Source organism: Helianthus annuus, chromosome 14 (assembly GCF_002127325.2).
Source record: "Helianthus annuus cultivar XRQ/B chromosome 14, HanXRQr2.0-SUNRISE, whole genome shotgun sequence".
NCBI classification, from domain to species: domain Eukaryota; kingdom Viridiplantae; phylum Streptophyta; class Magnoliopsida; order Asterales; family Asteraceae; genus Helianthus; species Helianthus annuus.
In genome coordinates, this window is record NC_035446.2 from 52,911,841 (window position 1) to 52,938,000 (window position 26,160).

The 26,160-nt window shown below is 37.0% G+C and overlaps 1 protein-coding gene across 1 annotated transcript; it reads right to left on the reverse strand.

The window, feature by feature from the left end:
• Positions 1 to 2,526: 2,526 nt before the first annotated feature.
• Positions 2,527 to 7,592, reverse strand: LOC110906666. The gene is made up of 6 exons (XM_022151771.1): positions 6,987 to 7,592; positions 4,968 to 5,175; positions 4,740 to 4,882; positions 3,926 to 4,220; positions 3,261 to 3,305; positions 2,527 to 2,570 (listed from the first exon to the last, which is right to left on the reverse strand). Exons 1-6 carry the CDS (start codon positions 7,590 to 7,592, stop codon positions 2,527 to 2,529), a joined length of 1,341 nt encoding a protein of 446 aa, XP_022007463.1.
• Positions 7,593 to 26,160: the final 18,568 nt, after the last annotated feature.

The window sequence follows — 26,160 nt, forward strand, 5'->3', positions numbered from 1 at the left end:
CTCGCTAAAATGCACAAGTATACTAACTATCATCACGCTACATCATACAAATAATAAATATACAAAATAACGACGGCTCAATTGATAACATCATTCTCCATTTTGACTCAACATCTTCAGACTCCCCTTTTGCTAGCAGACTCCCCCTTAAGTTGTTCCGGGATCGCAATCTGACTTAGCTCTTGTTCCAAGATCGTGACCTGTCTCACACTCTGCTCAGGTTTAGACACGGGGACCTGCACAAATCTCTATCTCACAATAAATTTCACAAATTTAAAATTTGACAAATTTATTCTCTGCTTACCACTTGTATAAACAAACTCAAAACATCATTTGTTATAATATGACATTTCACAAATTATCTCAACTTTTTAACTTTGCTTTTCATCTCAAACAAACTCACCCAAACCTGTTCATCATGTTTAGCACTCGGAATTTTGAAAATCATCTTTTCAACATCAGTTGTCGAAAATAAGATGAAATAAAATCTTTTTGATATTTCAATATTTTATGCTAAAAACACACTTAAAATCTTCTTGGATTTTGAAAAGCATTAAAGAAATATTTACAAACAATATTTTTGTGAGTTTGTGTAAGAGGATCATATCAGTTTATGAGACAAATCACTAACACCATTAAGCTTTAAACATTTTAAGTTCTAAACGATTCACTTAGATTGTCAGTATACTGATCCACTTAAATTTTCACACAAAGTTCAACTGTTTCGAGATACGAATTTAGTGTTTTAAGCACTTAAACTTATTCGCGTGTCCCACCGCAGAAAATACTCCCGTATCCAGACTTCTATATTCAGTCTTACAGGTGAATGTACACTAATGATATCTGTAAACGGGTAATGTGAGACCATGAGAGCTCACGTTAGAACTTCCGTTCAGACAAAGAGATGATGGCTCGTCTTTCGGTGTGTCCCGTTTGGGGGATCTTTTCTTCAACAGCACATGATTAGCATTTTTCAATGTTTCATCATTTTTTATGCTGAGGGTGGGCTTTAAAGAATAAAGTTGTGCAAAGCATTATACGAGGACTAGGCTATTGCTCCTGCAAAATCAGAAGTCCAGGTATAATACCCCAGATATCATCACACACAAAGACCTAGTATGTCAGAAATAGAAAGTCTTTCACACAAGATTTCAGGGGTTACCCATATATTCGAGATATGTTCCCCACGAAATAAACAAGTTTGATATTTAGGTTTATATTTCGAAAACAATCTACTGAATGTATAAAAACCTACTGGCATATCGTCAGTGAGATCGTTTATTACCTTTGACTTTCCAATTCTTTAGCGTGTTGTGATTATCCACTGATGTACTATCATTTCCTCTTTTTCACAACAAAACTCATTTTTGATTTTTCCATTGTTTTTTATATTTTAGATTTTATCAAGTTTTTGGATTTTTTTTTCAAATTTTCTAATGTTTTTGGATTTTCTGAAATTTCTTACTCCCCCTAAAATTCAAAACCATGTAAAGAAAATTTGACAAACCAATGTGAAATGCTTCAATTCTCTATCCACTTGGCGTAAACAATCAGAACTCCCCCTGACAACAAATTATTTTCCCATTATGATTTCAAAACACTTAAGTTTATTTTAATCAAAATGGTTTTTTCTGGAAAATTAGTTTTGTTGATTTTACACACACCACTTGTAGGTTAGGGGTTTCATCACATTGTTCTTTCAACCACTTGGATGAGAGGTAAATCAAGTTCAACTTAATGACCTTGATTAACCACATGTAGGAACACTTATAAAAATATGACAATTTTAAGTTTTACAAGAAAAATGCCGATTCCTACTCCACGATTACCGACTTTGAGCTCCGGCAAGTCAGGATTTTACATATGGAATACAGACACCAAAGCCTGACCAGCTTTGGGTGTGACCTTTTCAGTTTCACTTGGGGTTTGAACATTTCTTTTTTCTTCATAAAAATCTTTTACCCCTTTGGTCTTACCCTCGACCATTTTTCGAAAAATATGTTTCACTTTGCCATTAAACACTTTTTCGACATCAAATTCTTTCTTTTCAGAATAGAATTGATTCGAAATCTCAACTTTTCCAACCTTTGATTTTAAATTTTCAGCCCGCAATGGTGGAAAATTGACATCATCCATTGGCGGCACTGAATTATCACTTTTAACCTCAACATGTGGCTCCTCTGACTTTGACGAGTCAGATTCATTGCCAGATTTCACATCTTATTTCTTAGCAACCCATGTTTGGTTGTTAAGATTCACCCTTCTTTTTTAAAACTTTCTCGAACATTCACCAACTTCATATGTTGAGTTTTTAAAAACTTTGAATTTTTCAATTGGTGGTTCGGTTTTATCAACAACTTTTTCTGTGAGTTTAGAAACAACTTCCTGTTTTGTGTTGGTTGCCTTTGGACAATTCCAGGCAATGTGACCAACTTCTTGGCATCGGTAACAGGTTCTTGTCTCCCTTTTCTGATTAGCTCAATTCCTTTCAAACTTTTGTTTTTCTGCAAGAAATGCTTTGTTCGACTACTTCCAGAATGAGTTTTTCTTCTCTTCTTCAGAACTTGACCCTGAAACAAATTGAGTTTTTGAATTATAAATTTTCTCATTTTTATAATTTTCTGGTGGAATAAAACCCAATCCCTTCTTTTTGAAATTACTGTTATGGTTTGGTTTCTTTCGATAACCTGAACCAGAACTGTAACCCTTTTTCTTGTTTAACCTTTGTTGAACTCTTAAGGTGTAAGGTTTAGGCTTTTTAGCAAAATTTAGATCTTTTATTTCAGAAATATTAATTTCTGTTAGTTTAAAAACCTTGTTGATCATTTCGGATTTAACACCTCTTATTGGAAATTCCTTATCAGAATATAATTTGTCTGAATCATTCAAAGTATATGCCACTTTGATTGATTCTTCATTCAAATTATTTTTTAATAACAGAAATTCTTTATTGTACACCCTTTTGACAGATGGTTTTGAACTGTTGACCGACGAACTCGAAGTTTCTGACTTAGACTTTGACTCTGACTCCTCATCCTTATCCAACACCTGATCGACCACTTTCTTTATTAACTCAGACTCATGATCAGTGTCAGACGATGTGAAGGTAACATCAATGTTGTCTGGTAAATCATCAGTTGTTTCGGATTTTAACTTTATATTGACTGCCCTTTTGACTTGTTCCTCATTTGGTTTTCTGGGAGAATAACCTTCCCAGATCGGAGGCGGACACTTGTTATAACTGACACTTTGTTTCTTACCAGTATCCTTCTCTTTTGACTTGTCATCTTGAAATGCTTCAAAACCTGCAACAGTTGGAAAAATTCTATCAATCAAATAATCAGAACTTGAATAACTTTGCAGCAATCGTCTGATTCTTTCATTTTCTATCTTTTCTGTCTCTAACTACTGCTTCAACTTTGCACACTCTTCAATATAGTGATTGATAGTCTTCTGCTTGGACATCATCACTGCATTCATCATTGTTAAAGCATCTTCCCTTTCTGAGTTTGTCTTTTGCAAACTGTTAACCGTTCTGTTCAACACATCATATGACTCTTTCACATACTTGGCATCAAACAACAATTTTTCTTTCATCTTATCGAGTTCACTATACTTCTTATCTTTTTCTTCACAATGTTTGCATGGTTCCAAACATTTTAGACAAGGTTTCGTGATCTCAACGATTTTTTCAGCTTCAATAATCTTTTCAACTTCGACTATCTTTTCAACAGTTTTAACATCTTCACTCTGTTCAGACTTCTTTTCCTGAGCAACATTCTCGCATTTACCTCTTTCTTTTCTTTTGCTGCTCGTCTTACCTTTAGCTTCTCCAATTTATCTACAAAATAAAATTTGAAACTTTCAACAGATAAATGAGTTTTACCAATGTTTATTTGTCTAATTTCTTCTTCATCATCACTACTATCAAGTGATGATTGATCAAACACTTGTGTCTGTTCTGAACTGTCATTTGATGAAACAGACTCTTCATCTTGGCTTTTCTCATCAACTGCAAACACATCCATCCATTCTTTCATCAGATCTGGCTCTTGAATAATTTGTGCAATGAATGCTCCAAACTTGGAATCAGCCGGAATGTATTTGTCCCAGCTAAAACCTTCTGCCATTTTTTCATCATCATGATTAACCAGATAAGCTTTCTTCTTTCCATCTTCAATCTGATTAGTATTTGATGATGACGGTTGTTGAGCAACTTGCTGATATATAACTTTTCGATAATAATCATTATTCCTGAATGGATTCTGAGCTCCTCCTGCTTCTCGATTGGTACATTCCCTCTTGAAATGTCCTTTTTTCCTGCATCGAAAACAAGTAGCTTTAGATTTGTCAAAACCTAAAGTAGAAACATTAGCATCATGAGAGTCATCTCTTCCTGTAATCAGCTTAAATTTCTCAGCTCTCCTTAACACACTCGCTAAACACCATTTAATATCCATAAGGTCCATTTCCTCAGCATCAATCTGATCGTAATCCTCTTTTGTCAACATGGAATTTCCGATCCTTCCTGCAACCAAGCCCTCATATGATTCTAACACTGTAGCTAGTAATGCCATATGACCTTTAGTGATTTCTTCAGAGAAATTTTGACCATTCTGAAGATGCAACGCGATGTTGCAGTTTAACACATGACCATTACTGTTGTTTGAACTTTGAACACTCGGATTGACACTTGGATATGAAGAAAAACCACTAGTGTTGATTGAGCTTTGATTAACTGATCCAGATGAGTTCTCTGCACTGAAAGCAGTTTGGATCTTTGGACTGGCTTCAACATTTTGAATATTTCCTTTGTAGTACATCTTAATGTCTTGTTGACCGCCTGAATTGTTCATTATGGCAATCTTTTGTTGCTCAAGATCTTGTCCATCAAGTTTCTCAATGAATTGTGCAATCGATAATCTACTATATTCTCCGGGAATTCTTTAAAATCATGAGGTATGTACCCCATTCTTTTTGAGGTAACGCATCAGCCAATTTCTCAACCCATTCCTCTGGAGTTTTAGTAATTTCCAATCGAGACATTGAACGCATTAGATGACAATATCTCTCAATGAGAGTCTTTGTAGTTTCACCTGGCACACTTGTAAACAGTTCAAATTCTTTCTTCAATAATGATTTTTTACTCTTGATCATCTCTACACTTCCTTTGAACTTTTTGCGAAGTGCATCCCAAATCGAATAAGCACTACCATCATGTTGAAGTCATATGAAAATATCTTCTTTCACAGCTTGTTGAAGTAAACTGACCATCATTTTTTCTGCTTTGTAATTATCTCTCTCTTTGTCTAAAAATTCCGAGATAATCTTTGCAACTCCCAAATCAGACAGTGGTCTAGCATACTTAGCTTCAATACTTCCCAAGATCTTAGATGATTTGCATGAACCCAATTCTCGAATCGTTCTTTCCAACTATGATACTCTTCAATGCCCATCAGTTTTGGAGGTTTCTGTAATGTTCTGGTTTCATTTTCCATGGTTACACTCTGAGCAACGGTAACCAGAGTACCCGGAGTTGTAGCAAACGCATTGTAAAACTCGGTTTCCATGTTTCGGTATCGAAGGATTGCTCAAACTCAACTTTCAAAAGAAATGAACCTTTCAAGCGAAATGACTTTGGTACGAATTGGAGTCTTTCAAGCGAAATGGAAGATCTGGTGCGAAATGGATGACTTCGTATGAAATGGCACAACTTTCAAACAAAATGAGACAACTTGATGCGAAATGGTCGATTTCGTGCGAAATGAAATCCAATTTCAAGTGAGATGGCAACTTCAAGCGAAATGGAGGTCTAAATAATCATTTCGTGCGAAATGAATAGTTCAATTCGTGCGAAATGATGCTGATGTCATACTTTCGGCTAGATTTTTGTCAAATTGATCAGGTTTTAGGTTGATTTTAGGTCTAATTCTTTTAAGGATTCGTTAAAACAGTGTTTCGCGTGTTATGAGTGAAATTTAGCCCATTTTAACTGTAAAATCTTATTTAATTTTGAAAAAACTTGAAAAAGAAGGTGTAGAAAACAGAATTTTGATGAAAACAAGCTGAATTCGGTAAGAACTCTTCCTCCTGAGCTCTGATACCACTTGTAGGATCGTTTGCACGACCAAAACGAGTCGTTCAGAAGAGTTCTAATCAATACGAGAGGCGGAAACAAACGTATCGACTCTGAAACAGCTTGATATACACTCTAATTGTCTTGTTTATTGATATAACAACGTTTTACAGCCTGGAGACACTCCGGCAGCACCTCGGTACCGGAATCACAAAGTTACAAACGAAATGATCAAGGCAGGTATTTATAGGCATTCAATTTCACGCGGAACAGCACACACGAAATGGCATTTCGTACGAAATGGCTTCACCATTTCGTGCGAAATGGCAAGTTGTCATTTCGTACGAAATGGATATTCCATTTTGTGCGAAATGGCCTCAACCTATATTTTCCCGGTTTTCTCATACAACGTGCCCTGATCTTTCTAACCTATTACAAGACTCGATACAAGACGAAGTCGACAGACATATGCACTAACAAGATGTTTCAGAACAATGTTTCAATCTTGATTGAAAAAGTTTCATTTGACTCTTCACGTCTTCATATGATTCTTTTGTAATATGATATGCAAGTTTTATTGAATCATATTTTTTTTCATTACTTGAAAAACATTTTCTTTTTGTAAATACTCTTCTGTCACTGCTGAATACTTTTCTTTCAAACTTTCATTTTCTTTTTCTAAAATCTTGCATTTTTGTGTCAGCTTTTAATCATTATCTTTCAAAACCTTTTCGTTTTCTAACATCTCTTTACATTTATCTTTGAAAGCTTTTTCAATTTTAGTAAATTCAATGTCTCTTGTTCTGAACTTTTCATCTTTTTCAGTACAAGCACTGCACGTTTCCATGCATTTCTTGCACTGTTCAACATTTTTATTTAAAAGTTCAGAAGATTTAGTTGAAGTTTTTACCTCAGTGGTTGGCACCTCGGCTTTTTCTGCCGTCTGATTCTGGTCAACTTCTTTCTCCTGTTGTTCCTCTACAACAGCTTCACCAGCATCACTTTCTTCAACCGATCTTTTCAACTTCACATCAGCTTCTTCTTTCTTCTTCAGATCATCTTCATTCTGCTGTTTTTCAGTAACAACTTCTTCACCAACTGCTTCTTCTTCTTTTTCACCTTCCGCTTTCTCTTCCTCAGCAACCTTCTTTAATTCATCCACCAGATCATCAACATTCTTCTTCATCCTCTCCTCATCTCTCTGTCTTAGACTTGCTGTCATGACATCTCTGATGATTTTATCCAGCTTTTTCACATAATCTTTATCTTTCGCAACATTTGAATAGTATTCGCCGGATAGAGGGATTACTGCAAGAACATCGTTATACACCACTTTGCTTGGATGAACAAGAGGTTCTCCTTTGCTGTTGATATAACATTCTCGCTTCTTGTCCCATCTTCGATAATTCCTAGCTTCTTCGTACTCTTTCTCCATTTCTTCAATTCTGTAACCAACAATACATCTTTCTCTGTATGTTTTCTCTTTTAGAATCTCTTCTTTCGTTCTTTCTTTCATCACAGCTATGATGTTTGATTCCTCGTTTTTCTCCTTCGTGTATCACTTTGATCTTTTACCTCGAAACAAAAAAATCAAACGTTTAAGTGAAGTTTTTTTTAACACAAACAATGACCCTTATTAATACTTGATTTTGACAAATGAATAATCTCTTGAATGAACTTTATGAAGCAAATGGACTATATCTTGATACGAGCGGATGGGCTAATAAGAATGTTAATAAACCCAATAATCATCCGGATGAACCCATGAGCGGATGGATGTTATATGCAAAACTGATTCGGATGAGATATTGATTCAGCGGATGTGGGCCTTGGCTCTTCAACCAAGCGGATGTACTTTTCAATTATATTTGGATGGACAATTGTTAACAAACTCAGCGGATGGGCTATATGTTCAATGAGCGGATGAATGCTTTACTTATTCTTTCGGATGGACTAATCACTACCTTTGGATGGGCCGCTAACCAATTATACCAGCGAATGGACTTTTGAAACTGGTCTGAATGGGCTATTAACTTCTTTACGGATGAACAAGATATACCCAATCGAGCGGATGGGTTCCTTTTTGAACAAAACTTGCAACACGGATGGACTAAAATCAAATATAACAACCTGATTGGACCTTATATTCCACTCAACAACTCTGTTAACACTTGAATATCATCGACAAGATTTTTCATTAAATGTATGTCAGATATATTGAATCATGCGTCTGAGTCTTTTAATATTGATAGAATCAAAATATTTTGTCGGCTGAGCTTTTATATTATCACATGACTCTGACAATTAAATTTGATTTACCTTTTTATTAGTGAACCGCCACTATCACTTATATGTCAAATTGATTTTATTGAACATTGAAACCACTAACTTCTGATGGACCAAAAGTCTTATTTAATCCGACATAGGTCATGTGAAAATCTGATACAAATTGAATACTATCGAAAGCTAATTGGGCTGCAATAACTTTTCACTTTTGTTTTTTTATTTGACCAATAACAACAAACCCACTTATCTGAATGAGTATTTTTTTCTTGGGCCGACAACCCGCTTAAATGCTTTATCTACTTTTCTTTAATTGTGTATTATTCTTATTGGACCATATATCTCACTAAGTTTTTTAACAATATAAATTCACACAATATCTGACCAAAGTTGATAGTTATTGGACCGCACCATCTGAAAAGTTATTGGGCCGCTCAATTTCTATAATGGATTAACACAATATGTTGCCGATGAATTCATAACTGGTCCGGATGGATAATAATTTTGAACGGATGGACTATCGGCTTATACCATCCAAGCGGATGGAGGTTTAAGTTGTTCGGATGGATGTAATACCCAAGTTTTGGTCTGGATGAACCTTAATACTCCATCCGAGCGGATGGCTCCTTAACCCATCCAGATGAACAACCAACAGAAGCTAAACTCAACATTTTCGGACCATTAATCATCAAATTACCTTTTCAAAACTTTGAATTAAGAACTGATTTTTTGTAGGATTATGAAATCATGTTTGACGCATATTATATAAAAAATTTGGCGATTTTTAACCATGAAAACCTCGTTAATTTTGAATTTTTTTTATCAAAAAATGTGAAAAAGAAAAGATGTAGAAGAATGATGAATCTGATGAATAATCGACTCTGAATTTGATGGAATCTCGTGTAATCTTGTAAATTTGATCCGTGCAATTGATCTCCCGCTCTGATACCACTTGTGAACGCGTTGTAGGATCGTGTTTGACTCCCGAATGATTGTGAAACGACACGTACGATGTGCGAAATCCGTGCACGTGTGTGGACCGAACACAAGAACTAATATAATCAAGATTCAATTAAGATCTAACAATGTTTTACACCTTTGAATCTCTCCTTTGCTACTTTCTCTCTCTAGAATCCAAGAGCTCCAAGTAGAGAATGGCAAAAGTTCTAAAATGTAACAAGACATGGGGTATTTATAGGGAAGGCCTAATGAAGGCTTCATTTAACTTTCTAACTCTATCCGTCCGGATGGACTTCTCCCTATAATCTTCATTCTTGAAACGTGTCTTGTTCCATTTCTGCTACGACGTACGATTGACGGAGGTGATAGACATAAATGTACTCACAGCTTTACTTGTGTGTGTTTTATATGTGTTGTTTACTCGCTCGAAACGCTTAAACGCTACTCGCATAACTCGATTTATCATATAGAAATGCAACACAACGCTATACTTAACCTCTCGTTAAAATATTTAATGTATCAATACTAATTAACGCAACAAAACGTACCAAACGAGCATCCTATACACGAAAACGAGGATTTTATGCACAACACAGCACCTTCAAACGACAGGCTTCGTACGAAAGCACTGCCTTCGTACGAAGGCAGCTGGTTCGAACCAAGGTCTTCTGTGCGATCCTACTTCTCCTATAAATACCCAAGCCCTCCTCTTTCATTCTCACTTGCTGAGTTCATACCGAAATGCTGCCAAATTGTTGTCTGACCATTTTCAAGTAAGATTTAACAGTTTTTATGTGATTACACAACGTTTTCCACTTCGATTTTCCACAAGAATCACTTCGATTTCATCCAAACTTTAGAGTTTTCACCAAAAACTTCATCTTTTTCACTTAAACTCCATCTTTTTACCTTAACTTCTCTGTTTTCATCAAAACCTTCATCTTTTTCATCAAATCTTCTTCATTCACAACTGATCTACACTTGAATGGGCGATTTTGGTTTAGCTTTGGCTTCCCAAGTTGTAGATCTGAAGATCTCACACTCACCAAGTGTTAGACCTAAGTTGAAACTCTTTAAAACCTGTTTAAACTTGATTTTCACCTTAAAACGGACCTAAAATGGCATGTATTTCGTTCACTGAATAGTGGAACGAGGTAGTGTCGAAACCAGCTTGAAAAGAACTTGAAAACACGTCTGATTCAGGCATTAATGCAGCTCTAAACGCCAAGAACAACCATGTTTGTGAAGTGGATTATTCTGTGCGAAGCCCAGCTTCCTACGAAGGCGCTGCCTTCGTACGAAGGCACTGACTTCGCACCTAACAACCCGATTCTCACTCGTGACTTAACCAAAGACCTCTCCAGCACTAAGTTTAATCAATAGCTTAAGGTTGGAGGGATGAACTGTTGGTGCATCCATCTGTCGACTTCGGCTTGTATCGAGTCTTGTATGTATTTAGATAGAACAGGGCACATAGTACAAGCAATATGTCAAAAATGGGTTGGAATGTAATTTCGCACGAAATTACATGATAGGTAATTCCGCACGAAATTAAGTGTTAATTTCGTACGAAATCTAATTTCGCATGAACCTTGATTTCGCTTGGGGAATTCCGTGCAAAATTACCAGCCTATAAATACCTTGAGTGCTTTGTCATTTGTAACTTTCCGGCTTGAGTACCGAACTGCTGCCGAAGTGTCGTCTTGCTGTAAAGCGTTGTCAAATCAATCAAAAGACAGTTTAAAGTGTATATCTAGCTGAATTAAACTTGATACGATTGTTTCCGCCTTTCATATCAAGCAAAAACTCTTCTGATCGACTCGTTCGGGTCAGAAAACGATCCTACAAGTGGTATCAGAGCTCAGGAGGAGGAGTTCATACCAATTCAGCTGCAAATTCTGTTTTCTACACCTTCTTTTTCACAATTAACAAGTTTTCACGGTCAAAATGCTTTGAATTTCACACATTATATGCGAAATAGTGTTTTAACAAACCCTTGAAAGTTTCAGAATTAAAATCGGCTTAAAACTTGATCAATTTGACAAAATTCAGCTCGAGATGATGACATCAACATAATTTCGCACGAAATTAGGGTTTAATTTCGCACGAAATTAGTGATTTCGCTTCAGGTTGTAATTTCGTTTGGAAGTTCCACATGAAATTAGTAATTTCGCACCAAATTGGAATTTCGTTTGAATATTTCGCACGGAATTACATATTTCTTTTGTAAGAGGGTTAATTTCATACGGAATTAGTAAGTTTGCACCAGAGTGGTATTCCGTTTGAACAGGATATTTCATTTGAAAGGTGATTTGGCACCATAGGGTATTTTCGCTTGAAAAATAATTTCGTTTGAAACTGACTGCTTGTGAGTTCTTGAAAACCGAAACATGGAAGAGGAATTCTACAACGCGTTTGCTACTCCGATTACCATTACTCAGTAAGCAATGTTGGAAAATGAAACGGGCACCATGCAAAAACCGCCAAAGCTCATGAATATCGAGGAGTATAAAGGATGGGAAGAACGATTTGAGAATTGGGTTCAAGCAAACTATTTGGATGCTTGGGAATGTGTTGAGACGAAATATGTTAGACCCATGACTGATGATGAGGAGATTATTGCAATAAAAGATCTTAGTGCAGAGGAGAAAAAGAAATACAACGACAAGAAAATGATGACGAGTTTATTGCATCAAGCTGTTAAGGAAGATATCTTCGTTCTATTGCAACACAATGCAACAACATATTCAATTTGGAAAGCATTAAAATCAAAATTTGTTGGAAGCAAAGAAATGATCAAGAACAAAAAATCACTTCTAAAGAAAGAATTTGATCTATTTCGTGGTTTGAGAACTAAGAACACAAAGCAGATCATTGAAAGATACTGCAATCTGCTAGTCAACATGAAGAGGGTGAGCATCACAAAAGATAATGAAGAGTTGATTGAGAAGCTGGCTGATGCATTGCCACATGAAACTTGGGGCACATACCTCATGATGTTGAGAAACAAGAAAGATTTTGGAAATCTGACACTGAGCAAGTGCATTGAAAAGCTTGAAGCTCAGGAGATGGAACAAAGGAAGATCTCAAGAATGAAAGATTTTGACGGTGAACAAGATATTGGGCTGTATTACAAAGCAGAGTTGAATGATAAAACCAACATGTCACCAAAGGTTGAGACTGCATTCAATGCAAAGAGTTCATCGGGAGGTTCACCTAAAGGATCAAACAGCAAAACCAGTTTTTCGTCATATCCGTAATTTGATCCAAACATTTCAGCAACCAAGAATGGCAAGAAGTTACAATGCAACATTGTATTGAATCTTGAGAATGATCAAGATTACTCAGAAGAAGTTGCAAAAAGTCACATGTCTTTGTTGGGGACTGTAATCATATGGTAGTCTAGTTGCAGGAAGGATCGGGAATCCAATGCTGACAAAAGAGGATTACGCTCAAATTGATGCTGAGGAGATGGAATTGATGGATATAAAATGGTGTTTAGCGAGTGTGTTGAGAAGAGCTGAGAAATTCAAACAGATCACAGGAAGAGATGACTTCCGTGATGCAAATGTTTCTACTTTTGGTTTTGATAAATCTAAAGTTACTTGTTTTCATTGCAGAGAAAAAGGACACTTCAAGAGGGAGTGCACAAACCGCGAGGCAAGTGGAGCTCAAAATCCATTCAACAACAATGACTACTATTGGAAAGCAATTTATCATCAAGTTACTCAACAACAACAACAACAACCACAAACTGCTCATGCTAGGAAGGAGATTGAAGAATCATCAAAAAGAGCTTGTATGGTGAATCAAGAAGATAAAAATCGTCAAAAGGATTCAGTTGGGACAAATATGTTTCAGCTGATGGTAAAGCATGTCTAATAGATCAAGATGATGAAAAGTTACCAGAAGGATTTAGCTGGGAAAATTTCAGTTGGGATGACTATGATCCTAACAAATCTTCAGATCACAAAGTTTTTGTTGCTAGAGTTACTGATGATGATTATTATGCTAGAAGAATGGAAGAGCATTTAAAGTTGATGGAGGAGAGTGACAGTGATGATGACAAAGCTAAAAAGAAAAAGAAGAAAGCTAAAAAACCTGTCAGCAGTGATGATGAAGAAGTTCCAGTGATCAAGAGAAAGGTAATAGAAGTTCCAACTTTCAAAGTTGATGCAGAAGCTGATGCACAGAAGATTCCTGTGAAATGTGAGAACTGGGAAGCAGTGAAGAAGCAAAACAATACATTGATTCACAACATGAACAGATTAAAAGAGTCCTATGATGTTCTGAACAAAGCAATGAATCAGTACAATCAATCCAGCAGTGAACAAGCAACAACCATGAAGACGCTTCAAGGAGCTTTCATGACAAAGCAAAGAGTTGTCAACAATTACATTGAGAAGTGTGCTGTTCTAGAAAAAAAAACTGGAAAATCAGAGAATTGAAACAGAAAGAGTTAATAGGTTGTTAAAAAGTTACTCATCCACTTCTTATGTCATTGACAAGATTTATCTAATTGTGGAAGGCATGAAAGTTTTTGAAGAAGATGAAGCATCTGAGGAAAAGACATCTGAAATTAAGAAGGATACCAAAGTGAAAGTTTCTGGTAAGAAACAAAGTGTCAGTTACAACAAGTGTCCACCCCCGCTTGAAAATGGATATTCGCCACGAAATCCAAATTCAGAAAGAGTCGAAAAAGCAACCAACTTACAGTGGGAGTCTGAGTCTTCAGAAAACTTACCAGAAAATATTGATGTCACGTTTACATCATCTGACATTGATCATGAATCCGAGTAAATAAAGAAAGTGGTTGATCAAGTGTTGGATAATGATGAAACAAAGGAGTCAAAGTCAGAGTCAAAGTCTGAATCCGACATGTCAAGTTCAAAAGACAAAAAGGGCAAAAGAGTTTACAATAAAGAATTCTTGTTATCAAAATCTAATTTGAGTGATGAAACATTCAAAGTGGCATATACTTTGAATGATTCTGACAAATTATACTCTGATGAGGAATTTCCAATAAGAGGTGTCAAAACTGAAATGATCAAAAAGGTTTTCAAACTAACAGAAATTAATATTTCTGAAATAAAAGATGTAAATCTTACTGATAAACCTAAAAAATACACCTCAAGAGTTTAACAAAGAGAAAACAAGAAAAAGGGTTACAGTTCTGGTTCAGGTTATCGAAAGAAACCAACCATAATGGTAATTTCAAAAAGAAAGGTCTTGGTTTTATTCCACCAGAAAATTATAAAAATGAGAAAAATTTTAAAACAAACACAATATTTGTTTCAGGAGCAAGCTCGGAAGAAGAGAAGAAAGGTTCATTTTGGAAGCGGACAAACAGAGAATTCCTGGCGAAGAAGCAAGTTGAAATGAAAAAGGAAGAAGTTCAAAAGAAAGAAACGAGAACCTGTTTTCAATGCAACACAGTCGGTCATATTGCCAAGAATTGTTCTAAGGCAATTCATTCAAAACAGGAAGTGTCTCGTAAACTAAAAGAAAAGATGGTTGATAATGAACCACCAACCAAACCGTTTATAGTTTTCAAAAACTCAAAATTTGAGGTTGGTGAATGTTCAAAGAGATTTTACAAGAGAACAGCAACACTTGACAACCAAAAATAATGTTGTTAAGAAATCTGATGATAGTTCTAGCGATGATTCTGATTCGTCAAAATCAGAGGAGCTAACTTCTGGCGATGAATTTGATTCCACAAAGTCAGAGGAGCCACAGGTTGAATCAAAAGGTGAAAAATCAGTACCTCCAATGGATGATGCAAATTTTCCACCATTGAGGGCTGAAATTTTAAATAAAAAGTTGGAAAAGTTGAGATTTCAAATCAATTCTTTTCTGAAAAGAAAGAATTTGATGTTGAAAAAGCCTTTAACCCCAAAGTGAAACATATTTTTGGAAAAATGATTGATGGGAAGGTAAAAGGGGTAAAGGAATATTATGAGAAGAAGATGAAAGGAAAGAAACCGAATGTTGGTAATTCGGAATCTCCCAAGGTCTGTCAGGCTTGGGAGAATCTCTTTAACTGAAAAACCTGACTTGCCGGAACTCCCAGGTTGGTAATTAGGGAGTAGGAATCGGCATCTTTCTTGAGAAATTCACAGGTTGGTAACTGTGATATTTCGATCTTCAAAGTGGTTAATCAGGGACATTAAGTTGTACTTGATTTTCTACAAATGGTTGTGTTGATATTAAACCTAAAATTGTTAAAATTGTTCCAAGTGGTTGAAAGAGCAATGTGATGAATTAACCCCAACCTACAAGTGGTAAAATCAATAAAACTTATTTTCCGGAAAAACCATTTTGATTAAAATAAACTTAAGTTTTTTGAAATCATAATGGGAAAATAGTTTGTTGTAAGGGGGAGTTCTTATTGTTTATGCCAAGTGGATAGCAAATTGAAGCAATTCACAACAGTTGTCATTTTACTTATACAGTTTATTTTCAAGTTTTCTTTAAATGATTTTGAATTTTAGGGGGAGTAAGAAATTTTAGAAAATCCAAAAACATTAGAAAATTTGAAAAAGCAAAAAAAAAAACATCGAAAAAATGAAAAAGAGTTTTATTGTGAAAAGAGGAAATGATAGTACATCAGTGGACTATCACAGCACGCTAAAGAATTGAAAAGTCAAAAAGGTGATAAACAATCTCACTACGGATATGCCAGTAGGTTTTTATACATTTAGTAGATTGTTTTCGAGATATAAACATAAATTCAATTACTTACTTATATCGTGGGGAACATCTCTCGGATATATGGGTAACCCCCGAAATCTTGTTTGAAAGATTTTTTCTATTTCGGACATACTAGGTCTTTGTGCGTGGTGATATCTGGGGTATTATACCAGGACTTCTGATTTTTCGAGAGCAATAGCCTAGTCCTCGTATAATACTTTGCATATGCTTTAATCGTAAAGCGAGCCCTCGGTACAAAAAATGATGAAACATTGAAAAATGCTAATCATGTGCTGTTGAAGAAATGATCCCCAAATGGGACACACCGAAAGTCGAGCCGTCATCTCTTTGTACGAACGGAAGTTCTAGCCTGAGCTCTCACGGTTTCGCATTTACCCGTTTACATATATCATTAGTGTACATTCACCTGTAAGACTGAATATAGAAATCTGGATACGGGAGTATATTCTGAGGTGGGACACGCGAATAAGTTTAAGTCTTTAAAACATTAATCTCGTATCTCAAAACAGTTGAACTTTGTATGAAAATTTAAATGGACCGGTATACTGACAATCTAAGTGAATTGTTTAGAACGTAAAATGTTTAAAGCTTAATGGTGTTAGTGATTTGTCTTATAAACTGATATCATCCTCTTACGCAAACTCACAAAAATATTGTCTGTAAATATTTCTGTATTTCTTTCAAATCAAAAGTCCAAAAAGATTTTAGTGTGTTTTAGCATAAACTTTTGAAAAATATAAAAAGATTTTCGACAACTGGTGTTGAAGAGCTGATTTTCAAAATTCCAAGTGCTAAACATGATGAACATTTCATGAGGGTGAGTTTGTTCATAATATCGAAAGATTTTGAATGTTTGACATACAAGTGTTCATCAGAAGCATTTAAATGTTAAATCATTCTATTTTTACAAGTGATTCATCAGAGATTAACATTGTAAAATCATTAATTTGGTTAATACCTGCATTTATTTTCTATAAGTGGTAAGCAGAGAACATAAAATTGTCAAATGTTAAATTGGTGAAATTTATTGTGAGGTAGAGGATGTGCAGCTAAGCCAGGTTTCGATTCCTAAAGAGTGCCAAGTCACGATCCTGATCCCAGCTTATTGTTAGGGGGAGTCTGTGATTAGAGAGAGCCAGGTTCCGATACTAAAAGAGCCAGGTAACGATCTTGGAGCTCAAGTTCATGCAAGCTGAAGATGCTGATGAACTTAAGGAATCAAGAGATCTGATCAAGAGAATGTAAGAGTCAGCTACAAATCTTGGGATGATAGAGTGAAGTAAAAGCTAGGTCGAGATCCTTGAGATGAAGAGAAGAGAGAAGATTGAGGATGCTTTACATTGTTAGATACTTCAAAAGAGTTCGAGAAGGCTGATAAAGATTGATGATTGAAGACTCGACACACCGAAGACTTCGTCAACATCCGAGGGGGAGTCTGTTGGTGCATCCGTCTGTCGACTTCGTCTTGTATCGAGTCTTATATGTATTTAGATAGAACAGGGCACGTAGTACGAGAAATATGTCAAAAATGGGTTGGAATGTAATTTCGCACGAAATTACATGATAGGTAATTTCGCACAAAATTAAGTGTACGAAATCTAATTTCGCATGAACCTTGATTTCGCTTGGGGAATTCCATGCGAAATTACCAGCCTATAAATACCTTGAGTGCTTTGTCATTTGTAACTTTCCGGCTTGAGTACCGAACTGCTGCCGAAGTGTTGTCTCGCTGTAAAGTGTTGTCAAATCAATCAAAAGACAGTTTAAAGTATATATCTAGCTGAATTGAACTTGATACGACTGTTTCCGCCTTTCGTATCAAGCAAAAACTCTTCTGATCGACTCGTTCGGGTCAGAAAACGATCCTACATGAACACTCGATTTTCCGAAGACAAACGCGAAGACACTCGATTTTGGACAATGGAAGCCCCACGTGTGCCAAGACCCACCTTCGTACAAAGGCACGCCTTCGAACGAAGGCACCAGCTTCGTACGAAGCTTTTGTTTCCCACCGACACTTCGATTTTCAGCCATTTCAACACCTTGGAGGACTTACGCTTCTGTTCCCGTACGCAGGCTGATCCGACGCTCCCTTCAATCCATTCAGAACGTGTTTACTTGTTTAGATGCGCTTTGTGAGTATACTCGAACCCATTTTTGTTTAACGCACTTTTGGGTGTTACATACGTTCTCTATTAAAAACACCACACACAACGCAAGCACTTTTAACGCTAACCGCTCTCGCATGCTATATGTGATTAATTAAATGCTTGTTACTATGCTTATACAGTGATTATTGCCAGACCGCCTTTAGCAACGATAGTACTATAGTTTGGACTCAGGCACCTGATTTGTCAGGGGTTGCTAAAGATGACATACTTTATTTCACGTGTTCGCTTCGGTGAACATGTGTCGCGCATACTCTACTCGCAGTCACGTGGTTAGGTTGTATCATTGTTGGTAGTTACATGCTTCGCCCGTTACATGTTACATACTGGTTATGCGTAAATGCTTTTATACTATATCTATGCAAACTTGTGTACTCACCTTTACTTTATGTATTGACTTGTATTTTAACGTATGTAACAGGTTGATGGTCTGTTGCTGCAATGGATTAGGAAGTCTAGTAACCCGCAAATAAAAATCTAGGTTGTCAGATCATGTTTTGCTTATGAGAACTCGTTGTATATTATAACTGTTTGTTGAATATTTGGTCGTTAGTATGGGATGATGAACCTTTAAAATATTGGTAATGAATAGTTGTTATGGATTCTCTTAAGCAATCTGATTCGCCTAGTGTCGCGCCCCGATGATTCCGCCATCGGTTGGGTGTGACAGTTCGACCCATCGACACTTCGCATATTCAACTCCTTGTGATAAAAAAAATATGCTGGAGACTCTTGTGACGGTGTAGATAGTGCATTTGGCACCGTACAAGTAATGTCTCCATCTCTTGAGTGCGAAAACTACCACTCCCAATTCCAAATCATGGGTAATGTAGTTCTTTTCATTAACCTGGCGTGACGCATAAGTTATGACTCTCTCACGCTGCATCAACACACAACCGAGTCCTTGGATGGACGCGTCACAGTAGACAACGAAGTCGTATATGCCTTCAGGTGACGGAAAATGGGTGCAATACAAAGCGTTACCTTCAACTGCTGAAACGCGTACTCTTGAGCATCACCCCACCAGTAGGTGACACCCTTCTGAGTTAAAGTGGTAAGGGGCTGTGCATGTGACCGATAAAATGGACTTCACGAAGCAAAAACTCGCATTTTGAGAATTTAGCATAAGCTGTTCGTTTCAAAAGAGTTCCAAAGTAAGGCGTAAATGTTGCTCATGTTCCTCCTGGCTCTCAGAGTAGATTAGAATGTCGTATATGAAAACAATGATGAACCTATCAAGGTAGGGTTTGCACACTTGGTTCATGAGATCCATGAAGATCGCAGGTGCATAGGTTAATTTGTACGGCATGGCAAGGAACTCGTAATAATCGTATCAAGTTCTGAAGGTAGTCTTGAGATATCTTCATCCCTGAGATATCCGTGGCTCGTTGCTCCTTGAGTGACGTTCGTTAAGGGTGCTTCCACCAGGCGAGGATTCGCACAGTATATAGTTAAACAAGAATCATAGTGTTCATGAAGCACAACAGGATACGACGTGAAAACATACCAGATTGTAGTAGAAAGCAATGCGTTCAACTTCACGTAATTCATAAAAGTTTCAAGATCGGTGGTGGGTTTTATCTGATGTCGAGTGTGTAGTTTGTCGTACACAAGTGGTATCAAATAGAAATAAAGAACGTTATTTGCCGACAAAAGTATTACGTCGATGGTGTTGGTACTACAAGAATTTACCAGAGAAGAATGGTTGTCACACGAATTCGTAGTGTTTAGGTTCATTGAAACGTGTGTCAAAGTTTTTGAGCTCATCCGTGTGTGATGGAGGAATAATTCACTTCGATCCATGATCTTAAATGAGTTTTGCGCTTTATCAAGCCGGTAAGCAACCAAATTCGAAAGAGTTGTCTTAGGTCGTTCGAATGAACTTGAAATAACGTCTGTGTCGTCAAGAGGTTCCAATGCAATGTCGCGAAAAGAGATTCAAAATGGTATGATCGTATCAACAACACAACACCATATTCATGGTTCAGGAGGTGATCACAAAGTATCGAAAGTCGATCTTACCAAAAATCTCTAAGCTAGAGCAGAATCTTATTAGAGTTTTTGCATGGACAAGCGAGGATGTAGTGTCACCGTGATAAAGGAATGATGGACTTGTCTAAGTCAATAATAGAAATTAGACATCGCTTAAACAATAAACATCGGCCGGTACAAAGGCTAGTAAAAAACTCTCATGGAATAACGACTCTTGCAATGTAAGGGGGTAAGGTAAATGTTTAGATCGTTGCGTTTGTCTATGTCCTAAATAATCTGTATATCTGTCCTCCAATGTACCGAAGACCATCGAATCATTAGGAGACATCCATTTACTGAGTTAGGTATGCTAAGGTGCAAAATCAAGCTAGGCTAAGAACTAACCACATAACAGGGTAATGGGGGGGGGGAGGTCTTATAATCGATGGTGATTGTGATATGGTTGTTAACATTTCACTATTCCGGTTGTGGATCAAAAGAATAAGAGGTTGGAAATGCTTAGGTGAAGTATTAAGCGAAAAACGAAGAATCCGGCATATAATCGAAGAATTCTAATAACTATTCGGATCACCGGCGGTAGCTCAAGCAACGGCCGGCAACGTCAATGGCATGAGGTGAAAGTTCGTTGTATCATGGTCACGTAGATATATCATTTGTCCAAAACGGAGTTCGGATGATAGAGTTTCGAGCTGCACGATAACAATTGCGCGAAACTGTGACTTCCAGCCACTGTTTTTGTTTTCCGGCGACTGTATCAGTTGTTTTCGGCAATGGAAACATGTGGAGAAGATGGGGTTCGTCGACACGAATGCGTTGACATATTATTCTCCTAAATCTGTATTCGTTTGGGTTGGTTCTGGTCTACTCGAATATTGACGCGCAGAACCGAACGAACGAGGATTCAGATCTGTGTTCTGGCAGCAGCTGTGGCGTCAGCGGATGACACTGATAATTTTTGGATGTCGGGCATGTTGAGACGTTCGCGTGGATAGGTAGAATGCATGAAAAGGATGTCGTATGGTCAAGTTATGGGTGAAACAAGCCAAGGAATGGTTTAGTGTACCAAGGTGATGAGGGATCGACTGGTTTCTTAACATTAGGATCCCGGGAGCTAGACATGTCTTAGACGTAATGCAATAAGTAAGTAGATGCAATGCAACAAATAAGTGACAAGTAAGCACATACGTGAATTATACCATAAAGATGTTGGGACTTGCACTTAGAAGTGTAGTGTCGTTGCGGCTTGCTCAGTACAGAAAAGGTTATAATCTGGTTTTTCTCAAAAAGTTTTATAACCGAGTTCACTATAACCAGTGGCCCTAATACCAATCTGTCATACCCTCAAAATCCACATGCGGGGTATTACCGCGAGGCATGCGACTGACCAGGATAATGCCACCAATCATATTGAACAATAAGTAAAGTAAATAAAAACCACCACAATCAATACGATTAGTGTTTACGAAAACAAACATCCAAAACCAAGTTTAAGTGTCAGCGGAAGCATAAAGTTAAAAACCCAATAAATTTGCTAAGTTTATAATGTTCAATGAGAACCCAACAAATGGTTCCCTGCCACAACGACCATCCCTCTGTGCAAGCTCCAGCGAGTTCACAATTGTTTAATGTTGTTCCAAAAACATAAGTTCGTTAAATTACTCTGTTCTTATAAAACATGTCATGGGGAGCTACCCCACCTTTTTAAGCTACTAAACCCGTTGCCATACCGACTACTAACTGTGGTTATGTTTAGTGCCCCGCATCAATGTCTATCGTCATTGACTAGTGCCCAAGTATATTAGTCTATGCCCATCCTCTGCGGCACGGTGTGAGGCTTGTTAGAACTAATAGCGCTATTCAATTAATAACCCGTTCGCCATTGGCCCGGCGATTAATCGGTATAAAGTGTATAGGGACTTTCAGATAGAGTTTCCGTCTAGTACGCTTAAGACATGTAGTATAATAGTAAATTAACATGTTGTCTGTGACAACTGTGCTCTGTAATCTTTGTTCGATGAAAAACAATGTTGATTATTAATAAAACAATGTGCTTTGGTGTTATTATATGTGTTTTGTGTGTATTTGTGTTTGGTAATTTTACAATTCGACTCGATTCCAATTTCAAGCTCTAAATCGCTTTCTGGAAGGTTATACGCGCTCTAATGTGTAAATATAACCAGTTTAATGCAACAAACATTCGGGAATAGTGAAATAGGCTTAACATACCTTAAATAACCTCCACATAACTTAGAAACAAGTTTTGGATGGTTTGGTGTGTCGAAAACAAGTTTGTTCGATCGCAGGGACTATTTGTGTCAAATCGCGAAACTATACCGATTTGTATAATAACGAACACTCTGGAACTTGATCATAAGTTAAACATACCCTAAATAACCTTTACATAGCTTAGAAATAGGCTTTGAGGGGTTCGGTATGCTAAAATAAACTTTATTGATCAATAGGGACTAAAAGCGTCAAAAAATGCACAAGTTTGCATATTCGCGCATATCTTACGTTCTGAATACATCCGGACATCCAAAAATTTATGTAAGCATTAAAATATTATGTTTTAATGTTTGGCATAATAAAAATCCATTCGTCGCGCAATTTGGACCGTTTTTGCGTTCGTTACGACTCCCGTCGTAATTAACCGAACAACGCAACCGTACGACCAAACGAACCGACATCCGAGATATTTTTTAGCATGTTTTGAGTTCCCTATACTTTAACTTCATATTAGAGCCTTGAAATGAGGTTAACGGGGCTTAAACGTCTCAAAAATAAGCCGAAATGCAAGTTTTGCAAGTTCAGGGGCTAAACTGTCATTTTATGAAAGTGCTGGTCTGCAGGTCCCTTACGGACCGTATGGGCATGTGCTTACGGTCCGTAAAGCCTCCCCAGATCAGCAAACTTTATTTTTAAAACCCAGCTGTTCCCCATTGTTTTGCACATGGTTTGAGCAATCTATGGGCTGGTTTTTGATGCCCATAGTATTCCAAATCAGTGGGTACAAGTGTAGGGCCGAGATTAAACGCTTGGGGAACAAGAAACGATCCTAACGGTTGTGGATTTCCTATAAATACCCAACCCAACTTCATTTCTCCCCACTTGAATTCTGAGTTTGTTCTCTAAGTTGGGGTGTTTTAACACTTCATACCTGAGAATACTCGGAAGTTCAATCTTGCGGGGACCTTCTGTAAGTATTCTTTCGCGTTTTTCATTCGTTTTAGCGTTAAAGTCAAACTGTGTTTGACTTTCTGCTTTGACCAGTTTATGGTCAACGCGAAGTTCATTTGAACTTCATAACGTGAGCGTAATCACGATGGTTATAGTCCCTAGTGACTATACCTACTGATTACCACGTTATCTAGGCTCAGTGACGAGTCATAGCTTCGGCCAGGATGCGTTTTCTCGCGTATTTTGTAACCAAGCTACTTGTAGGTATCAAAACCATTTGTTTTGATACCAAACCTGTTTTCTAACTTAACTAAACATGTTTCGACATGTTTAGCTCGTCACTTGTTAGTTTTGTGCTTATGTAGAGTCGTAAGTCAAGCGGACTAAACACCCGCTTAGACTTTCGAACACGACCCGTTTGGTCGATCATTAGGATTCGACCAAACATGTGTTGTGACCATAGTAGCGTAGGGAATAACCTTCCGGGGATATACCTTATGGTCACTTAGATTTGATTAGTCGCATGATAAGTAGTTTATGTGCCCTTGGTAAATTACCAAAATACCCTCTTTATACATAATTGGTAATTAAGCATATGTAACTTAAATTTTTGACACGTAACTGATTATGTAACATAATTAAACATATATGGGCATATAATACTCGTCATAGGACTAGTTAGACGCCTCGAACGCGCTTTTGCGCGCACGACGCATTAAAGTAGCGTAAGCCACCTTAATGGGTCGCGATGGGTCGAAAGCACTTAGGTTAGGTTCCGATTTAGGATGTAGGCTTTGTTAAACCATATCACAAGAGTTCCAACACTCATTTGGTTTACAAGACCTCATTCTATCCGATCTCCCGATTTAGGCGCCTATTGTTTGACTAGTGGTTCGATTATTAGGAACTACTTGATTTCTCTGGTTTGCTCGAGTTTGTTGAAGTTCTATTTGATCAAGGATACTTTGCACTACATGTGAGTACATAGTTCCCCTATTTTACTGTTTTAAATGTTTTGGAGTGATTCATATGTACCAAATGTTTTCAAAGCTTAAACGATGGTTTCAAAAACGATTATAACGATTTTACTAAACTAATAACGATTTCGATAAGGTGTACACGACTTGTTGGTTGTAAATACATAACGAATGACATTCATTAGCATTGATCAAGCCGACCAGTATTAGGTTATGGTACCATAGGATCTGACAAATCCCGTTATTGCACTGCACCCATAGTTATGTGTGGGGGTTGTGGGTAACGACTGAATCTGATGATTGTTAACTTACCCTTTGGTGGTTTGTTAATACGAAACGAGAAACGAGTTAGACGAGTCACGAAGGTTTGAATGTTGTTAACGAGACGACCAAAAGTAGTTTCACTATTAAAAACGAATACGAACGAGTAAACGATTTGGAAACGATGTTAAACGATTTGGAAACGATGTTAAACGATTTGGAAACGATGTTAAACGATTTGGAAACGATGTTAAACGATTTGGAAACGATGTTAAACGATTTCGATAAACGACTGGTTTTTGGTTAAGTGTTTAGATAACGAGACGGGGGTAATGTGGTGAAAACATGGTAGATACGCCGCTGGTACTTCTTATATATAAGTGTTTTCATCATATTACATACCGTGGCGTTATTTAGTTCACTTGGGTAAACGATATTTAAAACGATGTCACACAATGATGTTTTACAAGATGTTTTTCTAAAAACAAAATGTCTTGGGGTTAAGAATTATGGCTACGAGATTTTATAAACTTAACCAACTTGATTTGAGTTGGTTAACTATGTTGCAATACACTTTTCAAAACGAGGTTTGTATTTCGACTCTTGTAAGTCTAATAAAGTATTGCACCATACAAACAAGCCATGATTCCAATACCCTTATAAAACCTATGTACTCGCCAGCAATTTCTTTGCTGACTTTGTTTTTACATATGTTTCAGGTGTGGTTGAATGATGTGATTTTCTAGGATGCATGCGTCACGTAGGACCTGGACGAGGCCTTAGTGACTTTAAAACTATGATAGTTGATAAGAAACTTGTTTGTTTTATGTTAAGACAATGTAATGTTTGATATTATCAATAAAACGAAACTATTTTTGAATCCATGGTTGTGAAACAATTATTCTGTTGCAACACTCCCCGACGTTTCCGCCACGGTTTGTTGTCCTACGTGGTCGGGGTGTGACAGAAAAGTTGGTATCAGAGCCAATGGTTATAGGGAATTAGGTTATTAGTAATGCTTTGACCTAGACTATAACTTTAGGACCCTAACACAAGTTTACTTGTGTTTAGATTTTAAAACAATACCATCACCTATCCTTAGGTGATAACCACAACGAGAACACAAATCCGAATCTGCTTCGAAAATTAATCATCCGTTCTAGGACGATTGATTTCTAGGTTTTGAACCCTCCCAGTTTGATTCATATTTGGCTTAGTGCCTTTTGAATTTTCAAAATCTCGTCAAAGTTTGGGTTAAAATAATGTGAACACGTGCAAACTGGAAGAGTGAATGCCTGTACCCTGAGTTTTCTGTCTAAGGCTAGAGTGTTCGTACAAATCCACATAATCGGACCAGTCACTCTTACCTGGGAACTCTTGGGGTGAGTGTTCACTTAATAGGCAAGCATGTCTTCGCGATGCATTATTTCGATTCATTTACTTTGATTAGTCACTGCGTGTCGTTTGTTTGTTCGAGGTAACGAACAAACGATCGCCTTCCTTGTGTTTTGTCGATTGATCTTTTGCTCTTCCTAATTATCAACCTTACTCG

What these genes read in the sequence shown, in the direction of transcription:
- LOC110906666 (XM_022151771.1), bottom strand. Translation starts at nt 7,592, where the DNA reads ATGAAAGAAAGAACGAAAGAAGAGATTCTAAAAGAGAAAACATACAGA. An exon ending in CCGAGGTGCCAACCACTGAG is followed by an intron (nt 5,176 to 6,986) that starts GTAAAAACTTCA and finishes CTTCGCAAAAAG; the next exon opens with TTCAAAGGAAGTGTAGAGAT. An exon ending in CAGAGAACTCATCTGGATCA is followed by an intron (nt 4,221 to 4,739) that starts GTTAATCAAAGC and finishes GTTATATATCAG; the next exon opens with CAAGTTGCTCAACAACCGTC.